The sequence below is a fragment of the Columba livia genome, chromosome 8, assembly GCF_036013475.1.
Source record: "Columba livia isolate bColLiv1 breed racing homer chromosome 8, bColLiv1.pat.W.v2, whole genome shotgun sequence".
Classification (NCBI taxonomy): Eukaryota; Metazoa; Chordata; class Aves; order Columbiformes; family Columbidae; genus Columba; species Columba livia.
The window spans coordinates 6,850,715-6,869,584 of NC_088609.1; the positions used below are offsets into that span (position 1 = coordinate 6,850,715).

Here is an 18,870-nt window from a genome sequence, read left to right on the forward strand (position 1 = left end):
TTGCAGGGAGACGGGGGTTTGAAGAGATGCAGCTTTCTGAGGGGCAGCCAAAGCGCAAGAGCAGGGGGATGAGGAGAAAGGGCTCCCGGTGAAGTGAATATTTGGGGCTTTGGTGGGAGAAGTTTTTCCTTTGATAACAAGCCAGACGGGGTCAAAAGGAAGTAGCTGGAGTAGGGAAAAAAACAGCCTTTTCCTTCCAGAGCCATGTCTGGAACAGTTGGATTTGAAGTCTTTGGCAAATCTTCGCATTTTGACTTTGGAGTCTCCGGAAAGAGAAGATTCATCTGCAAGACCTAGTGAGGCAGATCCCCGATGCTCATGGTCCAAGGGGGGTCTGCGACGTGTGGGCACCTGCCCCACAGCCCCGGGGGGCAGCTGGTCCTGCCATCTGCCTTCTAGGGTAAGTGAGCCCAAGCTTAGGAAGGAGGAAGGAAACTATTAGAGTTTTCTCAAAATCTGTGTTTTTCTTAAAACGCAGCTGTCAGAGTGTGCAGAAAGGGGAACTGTACCCAGCTGTCCTGGAAGCCTTGGTCCCTGCTAAGCTTGTTTGACTCTGGAAACGGGAACCTTAACTCTTGTAGACTTGCGCATTTAGAGTCCATAGCGAGAGAGTAAGTTCTACCGTGGTGAAACTTTCTCCAGGCGAAGCTCCTGGTTTGCATTTCCACAAATGCTGCCCGTAATGGAACTTGGCACGAGATGAAAATTGCCTGCATGCTTACACAAGGAGCACTTCCTAGGCACATTGACCCTTTTTTCTTAAAATAACAAACCCAAAGGAAAATATTTGGGGTTTAGGTCTTTGTTGTTTTGTTTTGTTTTCCCAAATAATAAATGGTGTAGATCTGTGATGCTAACAGTATGTGATTTAGGACTTGAAGCAAAGGCATTTTAGAACTAAACAAACAGGCACAACATTATCTCAGCGTTCTTATTTGTACCATTGCTCTGCTATAAAGTAACTCCATCACTTGCTTTAACTGATTAATTTGTATTATCATTTAGCCTTATGCTTTCTGTGGTGATACTTTCTCTGTTAGTTACTCAAGAGACTCTTTAGACTCTTCTGAAATAAATACTTCATAATCCTGTAAAACATCACTTGTTTAAAGGAAGCTGTTTATGTAAACAACAGGCTAATGCATGAAACTCTTGACATGTTAGCATTGAAACCAACTGTCCCCTGTGTGGTTTTGTTCTTACTAGGAGGAAATCTGAAGCTAGACATCTGGTCTTCTGTGGGCGATGGAGCTCTTTGCAAGTCGGGACCGCTTGTTCAAATGGAGTTAGAAAATACTTTGTACAGAGAAGGTGAAAAAAATTATTGAAATAGCTAGTTTCTCGAAGAAGCTTATGTTTTAGAGAGCAGGCATCCTCTGTCTTTATTCCTTATGGGGAAAATGCTGGGTTTTTTTGCTGTGTGCATTTGGTATAGGAGCATCTTTCTCAAAAAGCCGCTTATCTGAAAACTGATGCAGAGACCAGCCAGATTATTGATGGTGGGGTGCGAGAACAGGTTGTGGGCAAACACACTTTTGCAGCTCACATGCATGTATTTTTGTCAGCTGTCACCACACATCACTATTGATGCTGTCTATAGGTTTGAGATCTAGGAGGTTGGAGTTGTCTGTTGGTTTAATAGTTTCTTATCTTTGTATGAGGTTTGTGTTCTGGTTCTTGAGAAGCTTTCTGATCCTCCTCGTCCTCCCTCTCCCCTCATCACAAATCCTTCTTAGAAAGAAGTTAAATGCAGGAAAGTAGTGTACTTTCCTGCCAAGTCCGACAGCAAGTTGTAACTGGACCTGCTTATTCATTTTATGCCTGACTATAGGAACAGAAGCGTTTTCCTGCATCCCAAACTGTGAGCAGTCCTGAGTAAAATCTTCTGAGGTTATTCCATACATCTGTGGTGGTGATATGGTCAGACCTCTACCTGCATCTCACTCGTCCTCATCTGAGTTGCTCTATATTTTCTTCTACTTATGCCTATGAGTTTGCAATGCATTTTCATAGAAAAAAAATAAAAGCCCTTTTAATGTAGTCACTTTTTAGATCAATTTTCCTCTAACAGTTGTTTAGTGACACAGATGCTTTGGCAAGCAGTTTTGATAAATTACGACTGAAAAAACTGCCAAACCTCTTGCAGTGTGTCTCCATTTGCCTTATCTGTAATGCTCCTATTAGCTCTGGCTGCCCTTGTACATGAGAAGAGGCTTTGTCAGCGACACTGCTCCAGGTAGAGCCACTGAATGAGCTGCCTGTGCGAGGAAGAAGGTGAATAAATAGATATGAATACCTCCCAGTTGCCTACAGTCATCTCCACTCAAGCAGTGCTTTTTTTACATGACCGATCAAGTATATTGTCTGTGTCTTATATAAATGGCCTGCTTTAGTAACCGGTTCCTCTGCGAGCTTTATTAAGCAATGAAGATTTCTGTGTTTGATATATGAAGATGCTGGGGTTGCTGAGTGCGTGGTGCGTAGCAAGGACAGGCTGCTGGCTGCAGTGTGGTTGGCCATAGGTTTCCTGTCAGCCCTCCTGTAGCTTGATAAAATATCTTATTGAGTATGGTTCAAGCCACTCTTGAAATGACAACCCATTCCTTCATTGAGGTAGTACTAAATGATAGCAAGACTGAGAGAAAATGAGATGAAGTTCTGAAAAGGAATGGGAGAGGAAGGGATAATAATTCTGAGTCTGCTGCAATGGAGCTGAATCGTCTCGACGTTGGTTTTTGTGGTTTGTGACGGTGACTTCCACCATAACTTGCATGTGTCACTGTCACATGAAGATTTGACTCTTATTTACTGTGTCCCAGTGTTGGAGAAGACCTCTTAGCAAAGGCCTTTTAATCTAGAAGAAAGCATGGGCCAGCTAGGAGAGTGTTGGATACTCTGGCAGGGTGGCCTTTGTGAGGTTAGGCATTAAGAGGTTTATATATCTTTTACCATTAAAACATAATTCAAGGGAAATGGCTGAGCTACTCTCTGTGGTACTTCAGAAGTGTCAGTGGGATAGCAGTGTGTCTAATTAATAACAAGGAAAGAGCAAAGCAACATATGTCAGTAAAGGTTGGTGCAAAATTCTCCTTTTCTGCATCCTGCAGAGACAAAGCCTGTACATGTCCAAAATCACTTTGGTGCTCTCCTACCTGCTCTTTGTTGTTTTTAGCCGGTTTATCAGCAGCAGCAGCAGCAGGGAGCTCAGTGCTGGTTGCCACAAAACCTGCCCGAGGAGCTCCTTATAATGACGTGTCGATAGTTCCTGCTTAGATATGCTCTAATACCTGCAGAACGGGAAAACTTCTATTCAGGAAATATGTTTTTTCTTCATTGTGGAGCTTCTTCTGAGCTCTCTGTGGATGCTGTGTGTCCATAAGCAGAAGTGAAGGCCCTTAAATATAATTGTAAGATGCCAGGGGGTTTGTCTGGGGGAAATTATGTGTGTAGAGCAGGAGTTTTGAGTTACTTTAGCAAAAGACATGAATGGCTCAAATGTACTAATTGGGAAATTTGTGTTTGTGCAGCAACCAAAACAATTTATTATGTGCATATGTAGCATCTTGAATTTGGTGGCTGCTGGCTGTGCAGCATATGTGCCCAGACTTCTGACACCTTCCTTCTGTTACTGTGGAAACTGTAATTTCTGACTCCAGACTTGTATGTCCTTGAAATAGGTTTGGTTTCTTTTTTCTTTTATTTTCCTGCTGAAGCAAAAGGGGACAAAGTCTGCAGATGAGAAGGAAATGCTCCTGTTCACTATGAACCCAGCTGGTGCATGGGCTGTATTTGATTTACATGGTTGTGCTTGATGGGGAATCACATGTTCAAATGGATGTGTTTATACATGGGTGAATAATAGAAGCCTTTATTTTAACGGCACAACTCCAGGTAGGTGTGCAATATAAGAGATATGAACCTAAGGAGACCTATGTTGACAAGTGGAAACTGTAGAATGCAAGAGGAAGAAAAACATCCTCGCTGAGTCATATGTTTCTGGATCGTCAAGTATGGGGAAGGGGGAATAAGCCTCATCAGGCTCCCTCCCTGTCCCCAACAGGCCCAGGCTGAATTGAAAACACATCTAGCAATCTCTGCTCTGAATAACTTCTGCATGGCTATATAATTTCAAAGAGAAAGCTTTCAGGGGTGATGATAGGTTTTTGTCTACATCTGTATTGTCTCATTTGTCTTTGGATACCCAACAGCCTTCACTTTGTTTATTCAGAGATGAGCAAACATGAAGCTGAATGTACTTTCCAATGATCAGTGTAAATCAATGTGAAAAATGGAGATCGTTATACAATATATACACACGTATATATTTAGCAAGGTTTACTAGATTGATTGCTCCTAAACCTAGAGCTTGCCTCCTATTATGTGCGGAGAATTCACAAAGAGACAGTCATAGCCCAGGGACAGTGAAGTGTGGTCACTGATGGGTAAAATAAAATTAAAGCCTGTTTGCATTTTAATGGATTTTAATCACATGAGAGTTTGGGAAAGAAAAAATAGACTTTATTATTATTTTTTTTCCCCATCATCATGTCTGATTGCTTGAGGGCTAGCAAAACTGGTCCCAGGTACCGAGATATCATTGTCGGTTCTCATCCTGTTGTTAAAAGAGGCTTTTACAAAGACAGGGGGATGTGTATGATCATGATCATCATTAGTCACTGAGAGCAGAACAAATAGTACCGGCCTGTAGATGTGGCAGGGGAAGCAGAGCTTCAAGTTTTTGGCAAAGTGAGTAGTAAGGAGGAAATGAACAAGATGCCACGCATGGTTTTTATCACCAGAGATTTACAAAAATAAGTTTGCCATCGTCAGGGCTGGGGTTTGGGTACCATCCAGCTCCAGCCATGAGAACCAGCACTGTCTGCCTGCAACCAACTTAAAGGCTTGAATAAAAGGGAGTTGTTCCTTAATCTTCCACCCTTTGGTGCTGCCTCTCATCTGTTTGCCATTTCTGCTGTCTGTGACAAGATCTTCATATGTATTTTAATTCAGCCTCATTCATGCTTCATCTGCTGCTGCCTGGTTCGTCTGAAACTCACTTCCCTGTGTGATAATATTGGGTGGAATTTACCCCTCATCCCCCAGGAATCATTTTTGGTTTTGAACACCATTGCAAAGACAGCTAAGCAGACTATTTTGTGTAATACTGTTGCTTAAAAAAACACGGAGAGTGTGAAGCAGAGCGTATTTAAAAGTCCAAGGTGTTTTCTAACAGCCAGAAAATAGAGAAGCTCAAGTTTTTTGCCCTGTATTTTCTTTTGTTATATCACCAAGTGGATGTTTGTGTCTGTTTATACTCTGATTTCGTGTGTGTTTGGAAATCTCATTGTACTGGGTGGTGGAAAGTTGGCTGCTTAAGTAAAGGCATGTTAAGGACAGCTATCTGCGGTAGCTGGAAGGAAATGCTTCTCAAATGCATTGTCCAAGTTGGTTCTAGTTAATAGTCTCTTGGGTACATGAACTTTCCTCACCTTCTCCACCCATCTTCTGGCAGCAAACAGAATTCTTAGTATTTCAGTTTAAAAATAAGTTAATTAGTAAAAATCCATACTGCCCCTGTAAATTGTTTCCCAATAGGAATGAAATGAATTTCAGTAATAACTCATAAAATCACTTGTGTGGATTGATTATTAGTACTGGGAGGGGGGTGGAGCTCACAACACAGTAGCATAAAGCAAATCTCTTCAAACTGGATGAAAATTATTATATTTATGTAGAGATTTCCTCCCGGTCTGCTTGGATTTACTGTTACAAAATGCAGTTGCGCAGCAGGACTGCTAATTAGATGTTATCAGGCCTGTTTCTGCAAGGTTGTGACCTGTAAAGTTCTGTTTAGCATTGCTGTAGGAAAGACATTTTCTCTCCGCTGGTTATTTATCCTTATTGGATTCATTCGTTCTCCTTCCAGGATTTTGGAGACGAGCACCTGTGCCTCTGCCCTTCTGATAAAGGGATTTGGATTTGCTGTGGGGGCTTCGTGATGTCAGTTTGCAAAACATGTGGCGGGGAAAACATTTGGGAGCAAGTGCATGTTGACACTTAGGAGATTTGTGGCATTAGTACTAAGCATCAGATAAATCAGATATAAGTGAGTAACGAAAGGTTTGGTCCTCACAAGCTTTATATTTTGCAGGTTTGGGGGAAATTAGCAGGAATAAGGAGCAAAAACTAAGCAGGCGTGGGCTCTAGGGTTGGATGTGTTTGGGGTGAGGATGTTGTCTTTGTTCTTCATAGCCAAGCCTGCTGAGGAGAGAAGAAAACACACCAAGAAGAGGGAAAACCCAGTTGAAGAATACCTGAAATGCTGCACCCTAGCTCCAGATCCTTTTAATTAGCTAGCCCATCATCAAAGGATACATTAATCATGCTGCTTTGGGTTTGCCAAAAGCGTAATAAACCTGCCTCACCTGTTTTGGCGGTATCGCGGGAGCCTTGATCTCAGCATGGCCGAGATGGCCAAACCGAGCTGGCCCACAGGAATCTGTTTCCCCTGACACGGTGTTAGCTCAGCGCTTCCAATTTCTTTGCCCTGACACTGTTATTTCTTCCCATCTTACCTCTTTCTTTCACAGTTAGTTTCCCTCAACATTATCAAGTAGGCAAGAAGATAGAAATCACCCGCTGTATCCTGAAATTTCTGAACAAAATTGAGCTTTGATTTGCAACTGTTGACATCGTGTGGCAATAAGGAGAGTGAGAAGTGAGTCAGGAGGCTCCTGAGCCTTGATCTGAGCCAGCACCTCTGTGTCCTGCCTGGACCACATTGCTGGTGACCTCCTTGTGCTTAACCAAAGTGGATTCTTCTCCCGAAGCCATGTTTCCCTCCCTAAAAACAGGTACAGTAGCTGGGTTAAATCACAAAGGGAAGCTAACCTTGTTTAACCTTTAAAGGCTAAAGGGTAGAGCTGATAAAAGAAGGTATTACAGGTCATTACCTTACTGTACTGGATTAAATGTGGGATTCAGACTATTTGCAGTAAGACTTTACTTTGCATAAATCTAAATATGGCTCAGAATCCCCATTGCGTTTATGTAAGATCCCTTCTCCCTACTCTGAAGTTTTGTGTCTGAACTATCTTCAAAGGATGAAAGGAGTCCAGCCCTTTGTATATTAGCGTTGCGTTACTGAAATGCATGAAGGCTTTTCAGACATCAGGGAGAAAAATGGAACGAGGAGTGTTCTGGTGCTTTTGTATGGGGTTTTGTTTTTAAGTAGGTCAAATCAACAAATTGGTGTATAATAGCTGGTTCCAGGTTCTTCTGAAAACATTTAGAAGATACCAGAAGGAAGCAGAGTGGGTCTTTTTTAAATGGCATGGGGAGTACTGGAGGGCTTCTTTTGCATTATCATTGAATTCCTCGAGGTGGTCCCTTACTAAGTCATTTGTTTTAAGTGGTTAAAATACAAAAGCTAAGTTTAGGCTATATGCCTGAATGACCTGGATAATATAAAAAAAAGGCAGCACATAGTTGTAGTAGATTTTAGGGTTCTGTGAACTCTCCCTTTGACGAGGGAAATAAACAGATCTGAGACATCAGCATTGGTCAGAACCCTTTTATTTATTATTTTCCCCAAAGTCTGTTGAGGAAACAAAAACAAAAAAGCCCCAAACAAGTAAAGCAAACAAAAAGAAAGGCACCTAATCGCTTGTATGTATGCTTTGGCTTCGATAAACATTTGGGTTGAAAAGAGCAAGAAGAGTACAGCAGCAACAGGCTGTGTGGTAATGGCAGGGTGACCGAGCATTTAAAACTCCTACGTATGGAAAGGCACCACACTGAGAGCTTTGTGATTTTATTTCTTAATTATTTTTTGCTTTCTTTTTCTTTTATTCTTCTCGTCATGAAAAGCACCACACATCGGGAGGGTTGTTTTCCGAGAGCGTGGGGGCTGTGTTTGTTTAGAGGTAGGTTTAAGGGGCGGGGAACTCAGCAATCCTGCCGTTGCTCTGAGAAAATGAAGTCTATAGGCTGAGATTGTTCAGACAAACTGCACGTGAAAGCCTGAAACACGGTGTATTTGTTTTGTAGTTGTTCGACTTGAACTTGTGGTCACTATCTCATCGCCTTGTCTGTGCCTGTGGCTTGTTCTTCTCCCCACAGAAACACTTCTCTGCTTTTGCTCTTCTGATCCCTCCCTCACTTTACCTGGCAGGAGAATGCAAAAGGGTCTTGCTCTCTTAAAATGGGTCCATGACAGATGAATGTCAGCTGGTTGACACCTTGTGTGCAGAAGTGGGGGGTAAAGCTGTCTGGGGGAGTAGAAACCTTGGTAATGGTGCTTCTGGTACGCATATGTTGAACTTCGACCACAAGGACAGTGGTTTATTTCTGTGCATGAGAAAAATGAGCAGAGTTTGCTCTTAAAATGTTGGTTGGGGTTTGTTTGTTTCTTTGCCTGGGGTGTTTGTTTGTTTGTTTGTTTTTTCACAGCTGCCCTGGGCCTTTTTGAGCTCTGGATGCTGCTTTTCCTCTAGTCTTCTTCATGCGCTGCTGGAAAGAATAAAGAGTTAAGAGGGAAGAGCCCAATCAGATGCTCAGTGCTGAAGAGGCTGTAAAATGGAGATTAGGGGTTGGTGAGAGCAAGAATGACAGAGAGAAGGGTATAGAGCTGGGTAAGAAAAGGACCATGCATAAATTAAGAGGACAAACTGCAGATTTTTTTCTCCCACGAATAATTAACTTTTCTGCTATTCTCAATTTTCTGCTTCCTAAACTTCTCATGAAAGCCTCTGCTTGCTTTGGGGAGAAACGTCACTTGAGAATCTTCTCAGAACTTGGCAGCTATGTAATAGGGGCATGTAATCTTTTATAATCCCCTCTACAGGTTTGTAATGACCATTTCTGCTTTGAGATTCCAAAGTGTTTTGTAGGCCAAGTGGGAATTTAAACTGTGAGAGAAAAATGTGCTTAATATTCAGGAGCAAAGATGAGTGGTCCTGGGCAGGGAATGAGAACGGAATAAGAAGGAAGGAAAACCTGCTTAGTATTGTGGGAAGGGTCACAGCGATGGCTTTGAGCAACCGCGGGTGCTTTGAAATCCGAGGTATCCTGGGAACTAAATTGGTTTTTACACAGATAGCAACTTCTGTTGTGGTGATGTCATGGGATTTCCAGCGCTGCACAATGAGCTGCTTGTTCACAGGGACGCGCGGGAGGCCGGGCCGAGCGTGAAGCGCACCTGCGTGTTTTGCAAGGTCCCCACCTTGACTGGGTTGTGTTTTCTGGTTCCACTTGTCGAGCTAGCAAGTGTGCAGGTGATTGCGTGATTTGAGGTCGCTGGCACCCATCCATTCGAGGAGGTGCTGCTGTCTCCCGACAGACGCATCTTTCATGCTGTCTCTTCTCACGAACCTGGCTGGGTACAGACCATGAGAACGGGGATGGAGAGAGAGGTGCAGCCGAGGGAAGCGAGGATCAATTACCCGCTGGAAGTTTAGCAGTCGGCTGTGCGGCACGTAAGAAGCTTAGAGGAGCTCAGCAGTGTTCGAGCTAATTGGCAGTTTTAAACTGCTATTAAGAGCTCCCACACCTTTTGCTCAAAGACGCTGCATGGTGACAGCGAGTGCAACTGGTGCAACTTCTGTCTAATCAGAATTACCCTGCCAGCCCAATTTTAGCTTTATGCCTAATTTTTCCTTCTGTTGCTAGCTCCTTAGCTTTCTTTTCTTAGGTTTTTGCAGGAAAACTCAAGACTGTTGGTGCACTCAGCATCTGCTCGCTAAACTGCTTGTAAGATTTTAAGAGTTGAGGTTTCTTTTTTGGAACAAGCCCATGATTTTCCCTTTTGAAAAGAGAGCTCAGTGTAACTGCTCGCATGGTTGTGGGCTAACTGAATTTGTGCTCTCGAGCTTCCACGGAGCGTTTGGGTACCGGGGAACACGGAGCCCTTTTAGCAAGTACTGGGGGCTGAGGGCAGTAGGTGCATTAGCACAGGTCTTGGGGAAAGGCTTCATTTTCAAATTGCCTGCGTTATGGGGAAATAAGAGGGGAAATCTTGGCTGATCTCTTCTCTAGGCTCAGCCTTGGTGTGAAAACTGCTGAGCTTTTGATAGGCAAAGTGGCGACGTTGCAAGTATAGTGCAGATGTACTGACTGGGGACCAAGTTGAATTGGCAGCGCTGTCTGGGAGCCCAGCTGGGGAGCGAGCCTGCTGTGCCTTGCTCGCTGCCGACCGTCTCCTGTACCAACAAGTCAAATCTCTCCCAGGGAAGGAATGAAAGGGTGGGAATGATGTCGGCAGCAGAGAGGAGAGGCAGCAAGAGCTCGTCCTTCTGGGAGATGCCAGGTTTGTTGAACAGTAACATTTTGTATTTTGTCCCCTTGGCTGGCTATTAGGTATTCACTCATAAAAATTCCAACATAAAAAATTGTTCCTTACACATATATATATATATGTATACTTAAACGCAGAAAATCTGTAGGAGATTTTAAGAATCTGGCTGGTAACTGTGGTAGTGGACAAAATGTTGAAGCCCATTCTTGCAGCTTTAAAGGTTAGTGTGGATTTCGCTGTGTTGAGGCGAGTCTGCTGTATGTGATAAATTCAGAGCAGAAAGGTGACCCCCTCCCACTCCATCACAGATCTCATGTGGAAAAATGCCGTGCCCTTATCTGTTTGCAGAAGACATGCACAGACCTTATTCAGAGAAGGGAAGAACCTCAAAACCTTATCCTCAAGCACTGGGCAGCAGAAGCACCTCCAGGCTTCCGATTTCTAAATTTTGGGAGATTCCTTCACCCAGGGTTAGCATACTGCTGGTAGGGAAATGGAAGCATGCACATTAAACATAAAAATTGCCATGGTGATGTTTCTGTGAGGGTAAAGGGCATGAGAATTGCACTTGACCGAACAACTTTTTACGTGAATCTGTCTGTGGCTTATGAGGTTCTCCACTGGGATACTGGAAAACTGGTTTTCAGACTGTGCCTGGTCACTACTACTCAATAAAAGAGTAGCGGAAAGTTAATAGGTTAGATTGGCAAGATTGGCCTATACTAGAAAAATTAAAGATCTCGTGAAGGATTCGTGTTGCAGTGCCGAATGCATTGGAATCTGAGAAAGCCATGGTGCTAGTCCTGGCTTCTGCCAGCTTCTAAAATACCATTTTCACCTACTTAAACCTTTTATGGCTTTATTCTTCGCTGAATGGATTTTCCAGGTGGCGTTTTGGCCGTAACCAGTTGGTGTGAGAGCTTTTGGGATCCCTGAAATCTGATGGTTTGGCTGAGCTTGCTTTACCTCCTACCCACGATATTAGGTTTCCACACAAGAATTTGGTTATCGCTGCATGCAGCTGCTGGAGGAGAGCAACTGGATCCGGCTGAATTGAGTCCTTGCACGTGTAACGATGTTTGTTGAGTGCGGCTATTAAATATAACAGAAAGAATTCACACTAGATACTTACCTCTGTAATAACATCCTACATAATAGCGTGCCGCTCATCCCAAGGGATCTGCTCGTGCTTTCTGCACTCAAAATAACACCTACTTCACCAGAGAGATCTGTTGCTGACCACAAAAATGTAGATACCTCTTAACTGAAATGGAACCACACCACACAGGGATTGAGGAGGACACGTGAGCTACAAAAAGCTTCCTAGAAAACTGACAGTCATTGCCCACGTTGTGACTCGAAATAAAATGGCAGGATTAATGGCTTTATTTCTATAATGTGTACTGGTCATATCTCTAAGTGTGGTGTGATTCAGAGAAGAATTCATCAACCCTACAAGCATCACTTTTTCTCTGAGTCTCAGAGTCACCACATACGGTACGTGCTGAATTTTCCTTATCGTATAATAAAATTAGTCACAAGTGTTGCATGTTCTGCGTCAGGACAGTGGTGTTTGTCCGTGCAAACTTGGACAATGAGTGTCCCCTCCTTCTCCCAAGTGAGTTTGTGCATCGTGGTAGGTTTTCTTTGAGCTGTTGTTTCTGACAGCGTGGCTTGGATCAGAAAACATTGCATGGGGCTGGGAGTTGGTTTGAGAAATAAGAAATACAAACAAAAGCTATATATATATATCAGCATGAGAGAAAGTGGAAGGTGTCTTGATTGTGCTTTTCCTAGCAGACCCTCAGTAAGTGAGCTCTGTCGTCATCTGCTCTGTGTAAACGTGGGGAGATTGTCCCTTTTGCTCTGACCCCTGTGTCTGCTTTCGGGGCAGAGACGCTTCGATTCTCCTCTGTTTTAAATCCAGATCCTGCAGATCTTCATCTGAACATCACACAGCTGTCTGAATTGGTTGCATATACACACAGCTGTATGTCACATAACCGTGCTATTGCTGTTTATTTTGACTTGCGTTTGTGACTTCTTATACAAGATGCAGGTTTAGGGGAATGAAGCATGTTGAGACGCAGTGCATTTCCTTTTCTGCCATATCTTTCCCTTGAATCATGAGCTTCATCAGTCTTTAGAGACGGTGCAAGTTTAGTGAAAGGTTTTTAATTGCTATTTGTCTTTGTAGCTTCATGTCAATAGTGATGCTTGAAGTTTCAGCTTCTGTTCAAATGCTCAATAAAGGTTCAAACTGATGGTTGTTGGTACTGGACTGCAGGCTTATGCACAGATAGGTAGGTTGGGAGACTGACAAGCTCTCAAATGACAGCACTTACCTACAGCTCCCTGAGTCCCGTCTCTATGGTAAGTGCCTAAAACACCATGAAAACATTGATGTTGGGCAAGTAGACCTGTTGTCAAAAGGTGTTAGGGCTCCTACTAATCTCTCTTCAGGGGGAAAGAAAAATCCTCCCTGCATACAAACTTGGCCACTGCATTAGTTACTCAGCTGCTTGGCAGCTCCTTATTGGAAATACTAGGAACAGAATACGGACCCTAATAAAGTTGACGAAAGTTTGGCAAGTACTTCAGTCAGCCCTTGCTTTCACCGTAGGAAGAGTGTGGTTCAAAAAAGGAGCTTTGACACATGCCAGGGGTGCTCTTGTCATCACTGGGATGGAGGTTTAATTTTGTGCTTTTATTGATTGTAGGTAGAGAGTGCTTTTTGGCAAAGAGACTGAAGGCATGAATTTACCTTTAATGTAGTTTTGTTGGCCTGATTTCTGCTAATTCTGTATTTCTCACTAGTTCAGAAAAGGAGAGGACTTGCCCTGCTGGCTGTGTAAGAGCTGTTGGGGACTAAATGCCACTGGACCGCTTTTCATCTCTTGGAAATTAGTTTCTGGTTCTGCCTGTTTTTTGGAAAGTATTCTCCACTTGTGGATGCATTTGGAATTTGGAAAAAAGAATTGTTGTATGCTTGCAATGGAAGATTCAGAACTGTTCCCATCTGATAGCACTAGTACTGCTCTCTAAATACAACTGAAGTGCCACCAGTTTTCATAAAACGTCTTGCCCTTTCTATGGGGATCAGCTTGGCGCTGGCTGCTTCTCTCCCTGTACCCTCCCCTTGCACCAATCAACATTTGGTTGTTGTTGTTACGTGGTTATGGCATAACGGTGCCTTTTTCTTCTTTCTCCCTCCCGCTTTTTTTAAAAATAAGCTCTGTAGTTAAGAATAAGGTACAAGATGTCATTTGGCTGAGAGAAAGGGAGCTTTGTGGATATTTATAACATGCCTAATGGCATTTCAGAGCCCTGAGGAAAAACAACGCGATTTCCAATCTTCAGCTATGTCAGATGCAGCAGGCAAACAGCAAAGGATGCTGTACCAAGAAGGGGATTTTTTTTCCAAGCTGTTACTTAACCGCTATTAGCATTTGAAGGCACATAAGACACGACCTTTAATCCTGTGTGTAGACTAACTGATCTACTTGCTTGAATGCCTCATTGTAATGATGCAGAATGGAAAGGATTGCATCAGACCAGAGGAAGAAATCTTCTGTCACCAGAACTTGCATATTTAGGTGTGCGGCTGCGTGAGCCCATCCCACACGTACCATCTGCAGACTTGGAGCTTTCGGCTCTCTCCTGCAACTCCTGCCTAAAATTGTGTTCATCAGTGAGTTACCCTCCAAAGCACAAGCCTTCCTGTATAAGCTGATAGATATGCAGGTGTTTCAAAAAGAGGGACACAAATTCCAAGTATCTAGTTGGGTCTATCTTTTTGAAACACCCTGTAGCATTCCCGAAGCAAGAAAGGATAGCCCTGACTTTCGATCTTTCCCCAAAATGTCAGTTGTCCCAGTTACACATGGACTTTTTGCCATTCATTTCCATAGCGATTCAGACAGTGGTGGTGAATTAGTTCTATGGGGCATTAGTGGAAGAGGTCGGTGGGTTTTATTACATTCACTTGAAAAGCTGGAGCTGAGAATGTGAAATGAAAACTGAAGATACAGAGTACCGGAAAGCACAACGGGGTCTGCGAAGCGACTGAGTGTATATGTGATACTGTGTAAAGTCCCAAAGAGTCTTCAGTCTAAACTGGTGACATGCTTTAGAGTAAGTTTTGAAGTTACAGCTGTTGTGAGAGGCTCCAAAGAGGTCTGTCACGCAGGAAGGCCAACTGAGGAGTAATGCAAATAGATGGGACAAATGCACCGAAGCTATGCTGCAGTTTTGGTAGCGGTGAGTTTTCTTGCAACGTGTCTTCAGCATTTGTCTAGTTTGCAAGATGGGTTTGCGGTGTCAGCCTCAGGGAGAGGCCTGAAGTTATGGGATCTGATACGTCGGAAAACCAGTTTGCCACCGCTCTTTGCTGTTGAAGAGAGCGCTTGGTCAGTCTGCAGTGTGACGGGGCTGTGTCCCAACGTGCGTTCAAAAGGTTCCCAGTACAAGCACGAAATTTGAATGCCGTGGTGTTCTCTAGTGGTGACTGACAGCTCCAGACACCGAGATGGCGTGTTCCTCTGCCAGCAGCCTGTGAAAGCTGTTCTGACGTAGCCAACCGATTTGGCAGCAGAGCCCGGCTGGCCCGCGGCGCCCGATGACTCAGTCAAGTCCCGGAGTTGTTATTGCAGTGGAAGAATCCGTTCTGTTCTTTAATTCCTTTGTGCAGCCCGTACATCAGTGGGATGGTATCCTGCCAAGGCCTGGAGTTAGGTAGAAATTATAATGCAAAAGTCTTTTGGGGCTGGGCGAGTCGTGACTGTAGATTCTGCGTTGGAGCTAATGGCCCAGAAGGGTTTTCTTTTGCCAGGAGAAAGTCTCCCGGCAGTTAAGAATATAGTTTACTTGGTGCCTGCTCAGCGCAGCAGCTGGAGACGCTCTCTCATTGCCAGCCCACCCACATGAGCAGGACAGGACACATCTTCATCCTTTTTTCCCCCTTGGTGATTTATCATGTGCTTTCTTCACCCAAAAGACCAGATCTCCAGAGCTCTGGTCTCCACAATTCTGTTGCACACTCACAGCCGCAGCCCGTGGCTTCATCCTTCTTGCTCATCTTCCCTCTATCAGCCCGGTGCTCGTAGGTTTGTCTTGCTTAGGCACAGGTGGGGCTCATTTGCTTCTGTTTGGGAAACCAAGGTCTAAACAGGAGCAACAGTGGTTTTATTTCGCACCTGGGTAGGTTTTGGATTAGACACCATAAGAAATGTCACTTGAAGTTGTGCCAAAAATCCGTCTGGAGGGTTCATGTCTATAAGATGGACAAACACGTAGCTTGGGAGAGAGTCTGTTGTGCTGCAGGAGTTTGCACACATGCACTACTGCTTCACAGACACTGGGGTGTTTTCCCTTAATTATGCTTTTGGGCAATTCTGTGATAGACAGTGTTGCTTGTCATGACTGGAGACCGAGCTTTGTTAGGAGAGGTAGCAGTGTGCAGCCTCATCCTAAATCTCAGCTTCTTCCCCGAATTCCCTCATCTGAAATGAAGGGAGCCAAGGTGCATTTCTTCACTATTCAGAGCAGCAGGGGCCATGCAGACCTCTTCTTTTTCTCGCTTAAAGGTACCAGATTGCCTGTTTCGAGCAATCTTCTGAATGATCACGGGAATCTTAATGCAACGTGAGGTTGAACTAGGTACTGAAAACGGTCTTTCAAGTTAATTCCCCAGCATAAGAAGTTTCCTTTCAATGTGGAGGCAAAGTTGCTATTATATGCAGGAAAAGAGCATGAAGATGTTGCAGTTTTTTTAATGATTAGGTGGGATTGGGCATACACGGGGTCTGCAAGGAGTGAAGTCACCTGGAGGGGTTTCTATCTGAAGTTCTAAGGCTCTTCCTCGCAGCCGGGAAGGCGCTGGGTGTTTGAGGATCCGCTGGCCTCTAGTGGTGAAGCTGGGGAGAAGCTACAAGAAGCATCCGTGCTCAGCTCTGGGCTACTTTGTGTTCTGAAAGCAAGCTCAAGTTACAAACCACTTTGGTTCCGAACACTCATTTTGCCTAATGTGCACCTAAAATAGTTGAAGGAGGTTCTAGATTCCTATGCAGCAAGTCCGTGACAATATTGTGATGTTTGCAGTGTCTGTTTTAGATAGAAATCTAAAAGGGAGGTTTCTGTCTTAGAAATCCAGGGACTTCAGGCATCTACAGCGTAAACATTGGGAATGGCTGATTTTTTGGATCAATGCAAGTAAAGTTGCATAAACTAGAGTGCAAGATAAAAATTAATGTTACAAAGCACCCAGAGCTTAATCTCAAAACTTTAGAAAAAGATGACTTGAAACTGTTTTCTAAATTTATATAAATGGCATTACTCATGGCTCTTTTTTTTCCTTTCCTATTATTCATATAGCATTTCTGCCTTCTGTAAAGAGTTTTTTGTGAGTTGACTGCACATTTGAATTCCTAGGGCGGCCTTCCCTGTAACCACTTGTCTCATAGCACTACCAGTGTTACCCGGCTGCTGAAGTCTGTCTGTCTGTCTGTCTGTCTGCTGGGCTAGTTGGTGTGCTGCCCTGTCCCAGTCTTGGACAGAACTAATTAATAGTGAGAGGCACAATGTGATATGTAGCTCAAACCTGAGAGATATTAAGGGAAATTGATTTAAAAACAAATTTTAAAAGGTCAGCAATGGGAGCCAGACAAGTTGGATTTTGTTTTCTGGGGTCTTTGTGTTTGGTCTGGGGTGGTTTTTGTTTGAGTTTTTGTCTCTAGTGGCTGTGGCTAAGCTGAAATACAGGAAGACTTCTATCTGTCCCAGTTTAATCAAATAGAACCCTACCAAAAGATGCTGGCAAGCTCTTCCCAATCAGATGCACATTCATTTGAATTTTCCCCTGCCTTCTTCAAGCCTGCCTTCCTTGATCTCCATCTTCCTTCCTGTGCCTCTCTATCCTTAGTCTCAAATAATCTAGATTTAGGGCAGATTTAGGGCGCTCCCCATTTAACCATGTTTTTGAGAAAGGAGTGGAGGGAAGATGCAGTTTTCATGAGAGCTCTTAGTATTTTCTTTTGATTATATTTCAGTCTTCAACGAAGACATTTATATTCATCTCAGGTATTGCCATTTTTGTAAGTCATCCTATAGGTAAATAAATATTTGTCGTGTACCTTACGTGGCGTTCCACACAGGTGCCTCCCAGGATTAGCATTTTGTCTTTTAATATGCTGAAACAGACACTGTGAAGTACAGCTTGTGGTTTTGCCTCACGTCGAGCTGCAGGACCGCGAAAGCAAAGGCGGTGGTTAATGACACACGCTAACCAGCCTGGCGTTGTTTTTCTGTTTGCAGATGTGAAAGGGCCACCGACGCACCGCCTGTCCTGCGGCCAGTCCCCCTACACGGAAACCACGACATGGGAGAGGAAATACTGCATCCTGACGGACAGCCAGCTGGTGCTGCTCAACAGGGAGAAAGAGGTGAGAGAAATCACGTCAGCCACGCAGGATTCACCTTCTGGCCTTCTTTGGTAAAACGAGAAGGCGGCTTTTTTCGTCTCCCCTTTATTTTGTTCACGAGTCCAGTGAAACAGGGGGAAATGGGAGCTATTCTGCGTATGGGTGGCATGACGTGCACAGTTATAATCCAGCTGGCCCAGAAGCTGGTTGCGTGGATGAGGTGACAGCAAACTGTGTGCATCCAAAACTTGCTCCTGGAGCTTTACAGCCTGCATTTTAAGTCTGCCACTATATCTTCCTGTGTTATTGCTGCTTTTAATGGTAGTTGAAGCCACCACAGCTGTGTAAACCTACCTCCTCACATCATTGCAGACATAAAGGTGGGGAAGAGGTAGGGAAAAGGGGTTTGTGTGTGTATTGGAGTGCTGGGCAGAGCAGGTGTGTGCAGCTTTCACATTGGTACAGTCGTCCTTGCTGCAGTCACAAGGTAAACGGTTTGAGGCAGACGTACGTCCTCTCCCTTGCTAAACGCAGCAAGGAAGATTGGGAGCCCCTTGGCGTGGATACTCAAAGCTATTGCAACCGTCTTTGCTTCAATTACAAAATTACTCTGTGTGGGTATATATAGCATGCAGTAGTTGGCATTTTGCCTTGCCATGAAGGTAATGTCAATATGGGTAAAGAATAGGCTTGTTTTAATTGATTGAAACACTGAACAAACAAATGCTGATAAGTCCCTTCTCCCAGACTATGCCATGATATGTTTTTTTCTTGTGATATTCAATGTCTACGGACTATCACAAATCCATGAGCTTTAGAAGCATTTGATAATGCCCCCAGGCTTGTTTGTTTAATTATGCTGCTGCAGATTTACCCTGTTTAAAAATAAATATATCAGGAGGAGCTATAAAATAGGAATGCTTTCAAATTACTGAAATAGATTTTATTGCCTATAAATGTCCATGAATTAGAGTCTAATGCCATGGTTTCCTACATTTGGAGATGACCTGAATTTTTGTGGTTTTACTGGGTTCTTTTTAAAGCTGCTGTGTACAGGTTGAGAGTATGAGACCTGCTTCTGGCATAGCACTAAATATTATTCACCTTCAGCTGTGATCAAGGTTATTTACAAGGGCTGAAATATTTCCTTGCATAGGG

General features: G+C 43.7%; 1 protein-coding gene across 9 annotated transcripts in view; it reads left to right on the forward strand.

The window, feature by feature from the left end:
* Positions 1 to 18,870, forward strand: part of RASAL2 (RAS protein activator like 2) — a 180,923-nt gene that overhangs the window by 64,717 nt on the left and 97,336 nt on the right. For all 9 annotated transcript variants that reach the window (XM_065071715.1, XM_065071716.1, XM_065071718.1 and 6 more), the window contains exon 2: positions 17,606 to 17,733. In XM_065071715.1, the coding sequence (XP_064927787.1) occupies positions 17,606 to 17,733 (128 nt within the window). The remainder of the gene's footprint in view (positions 1 to 17,605; positions 17,734 to 18,870) is intronic.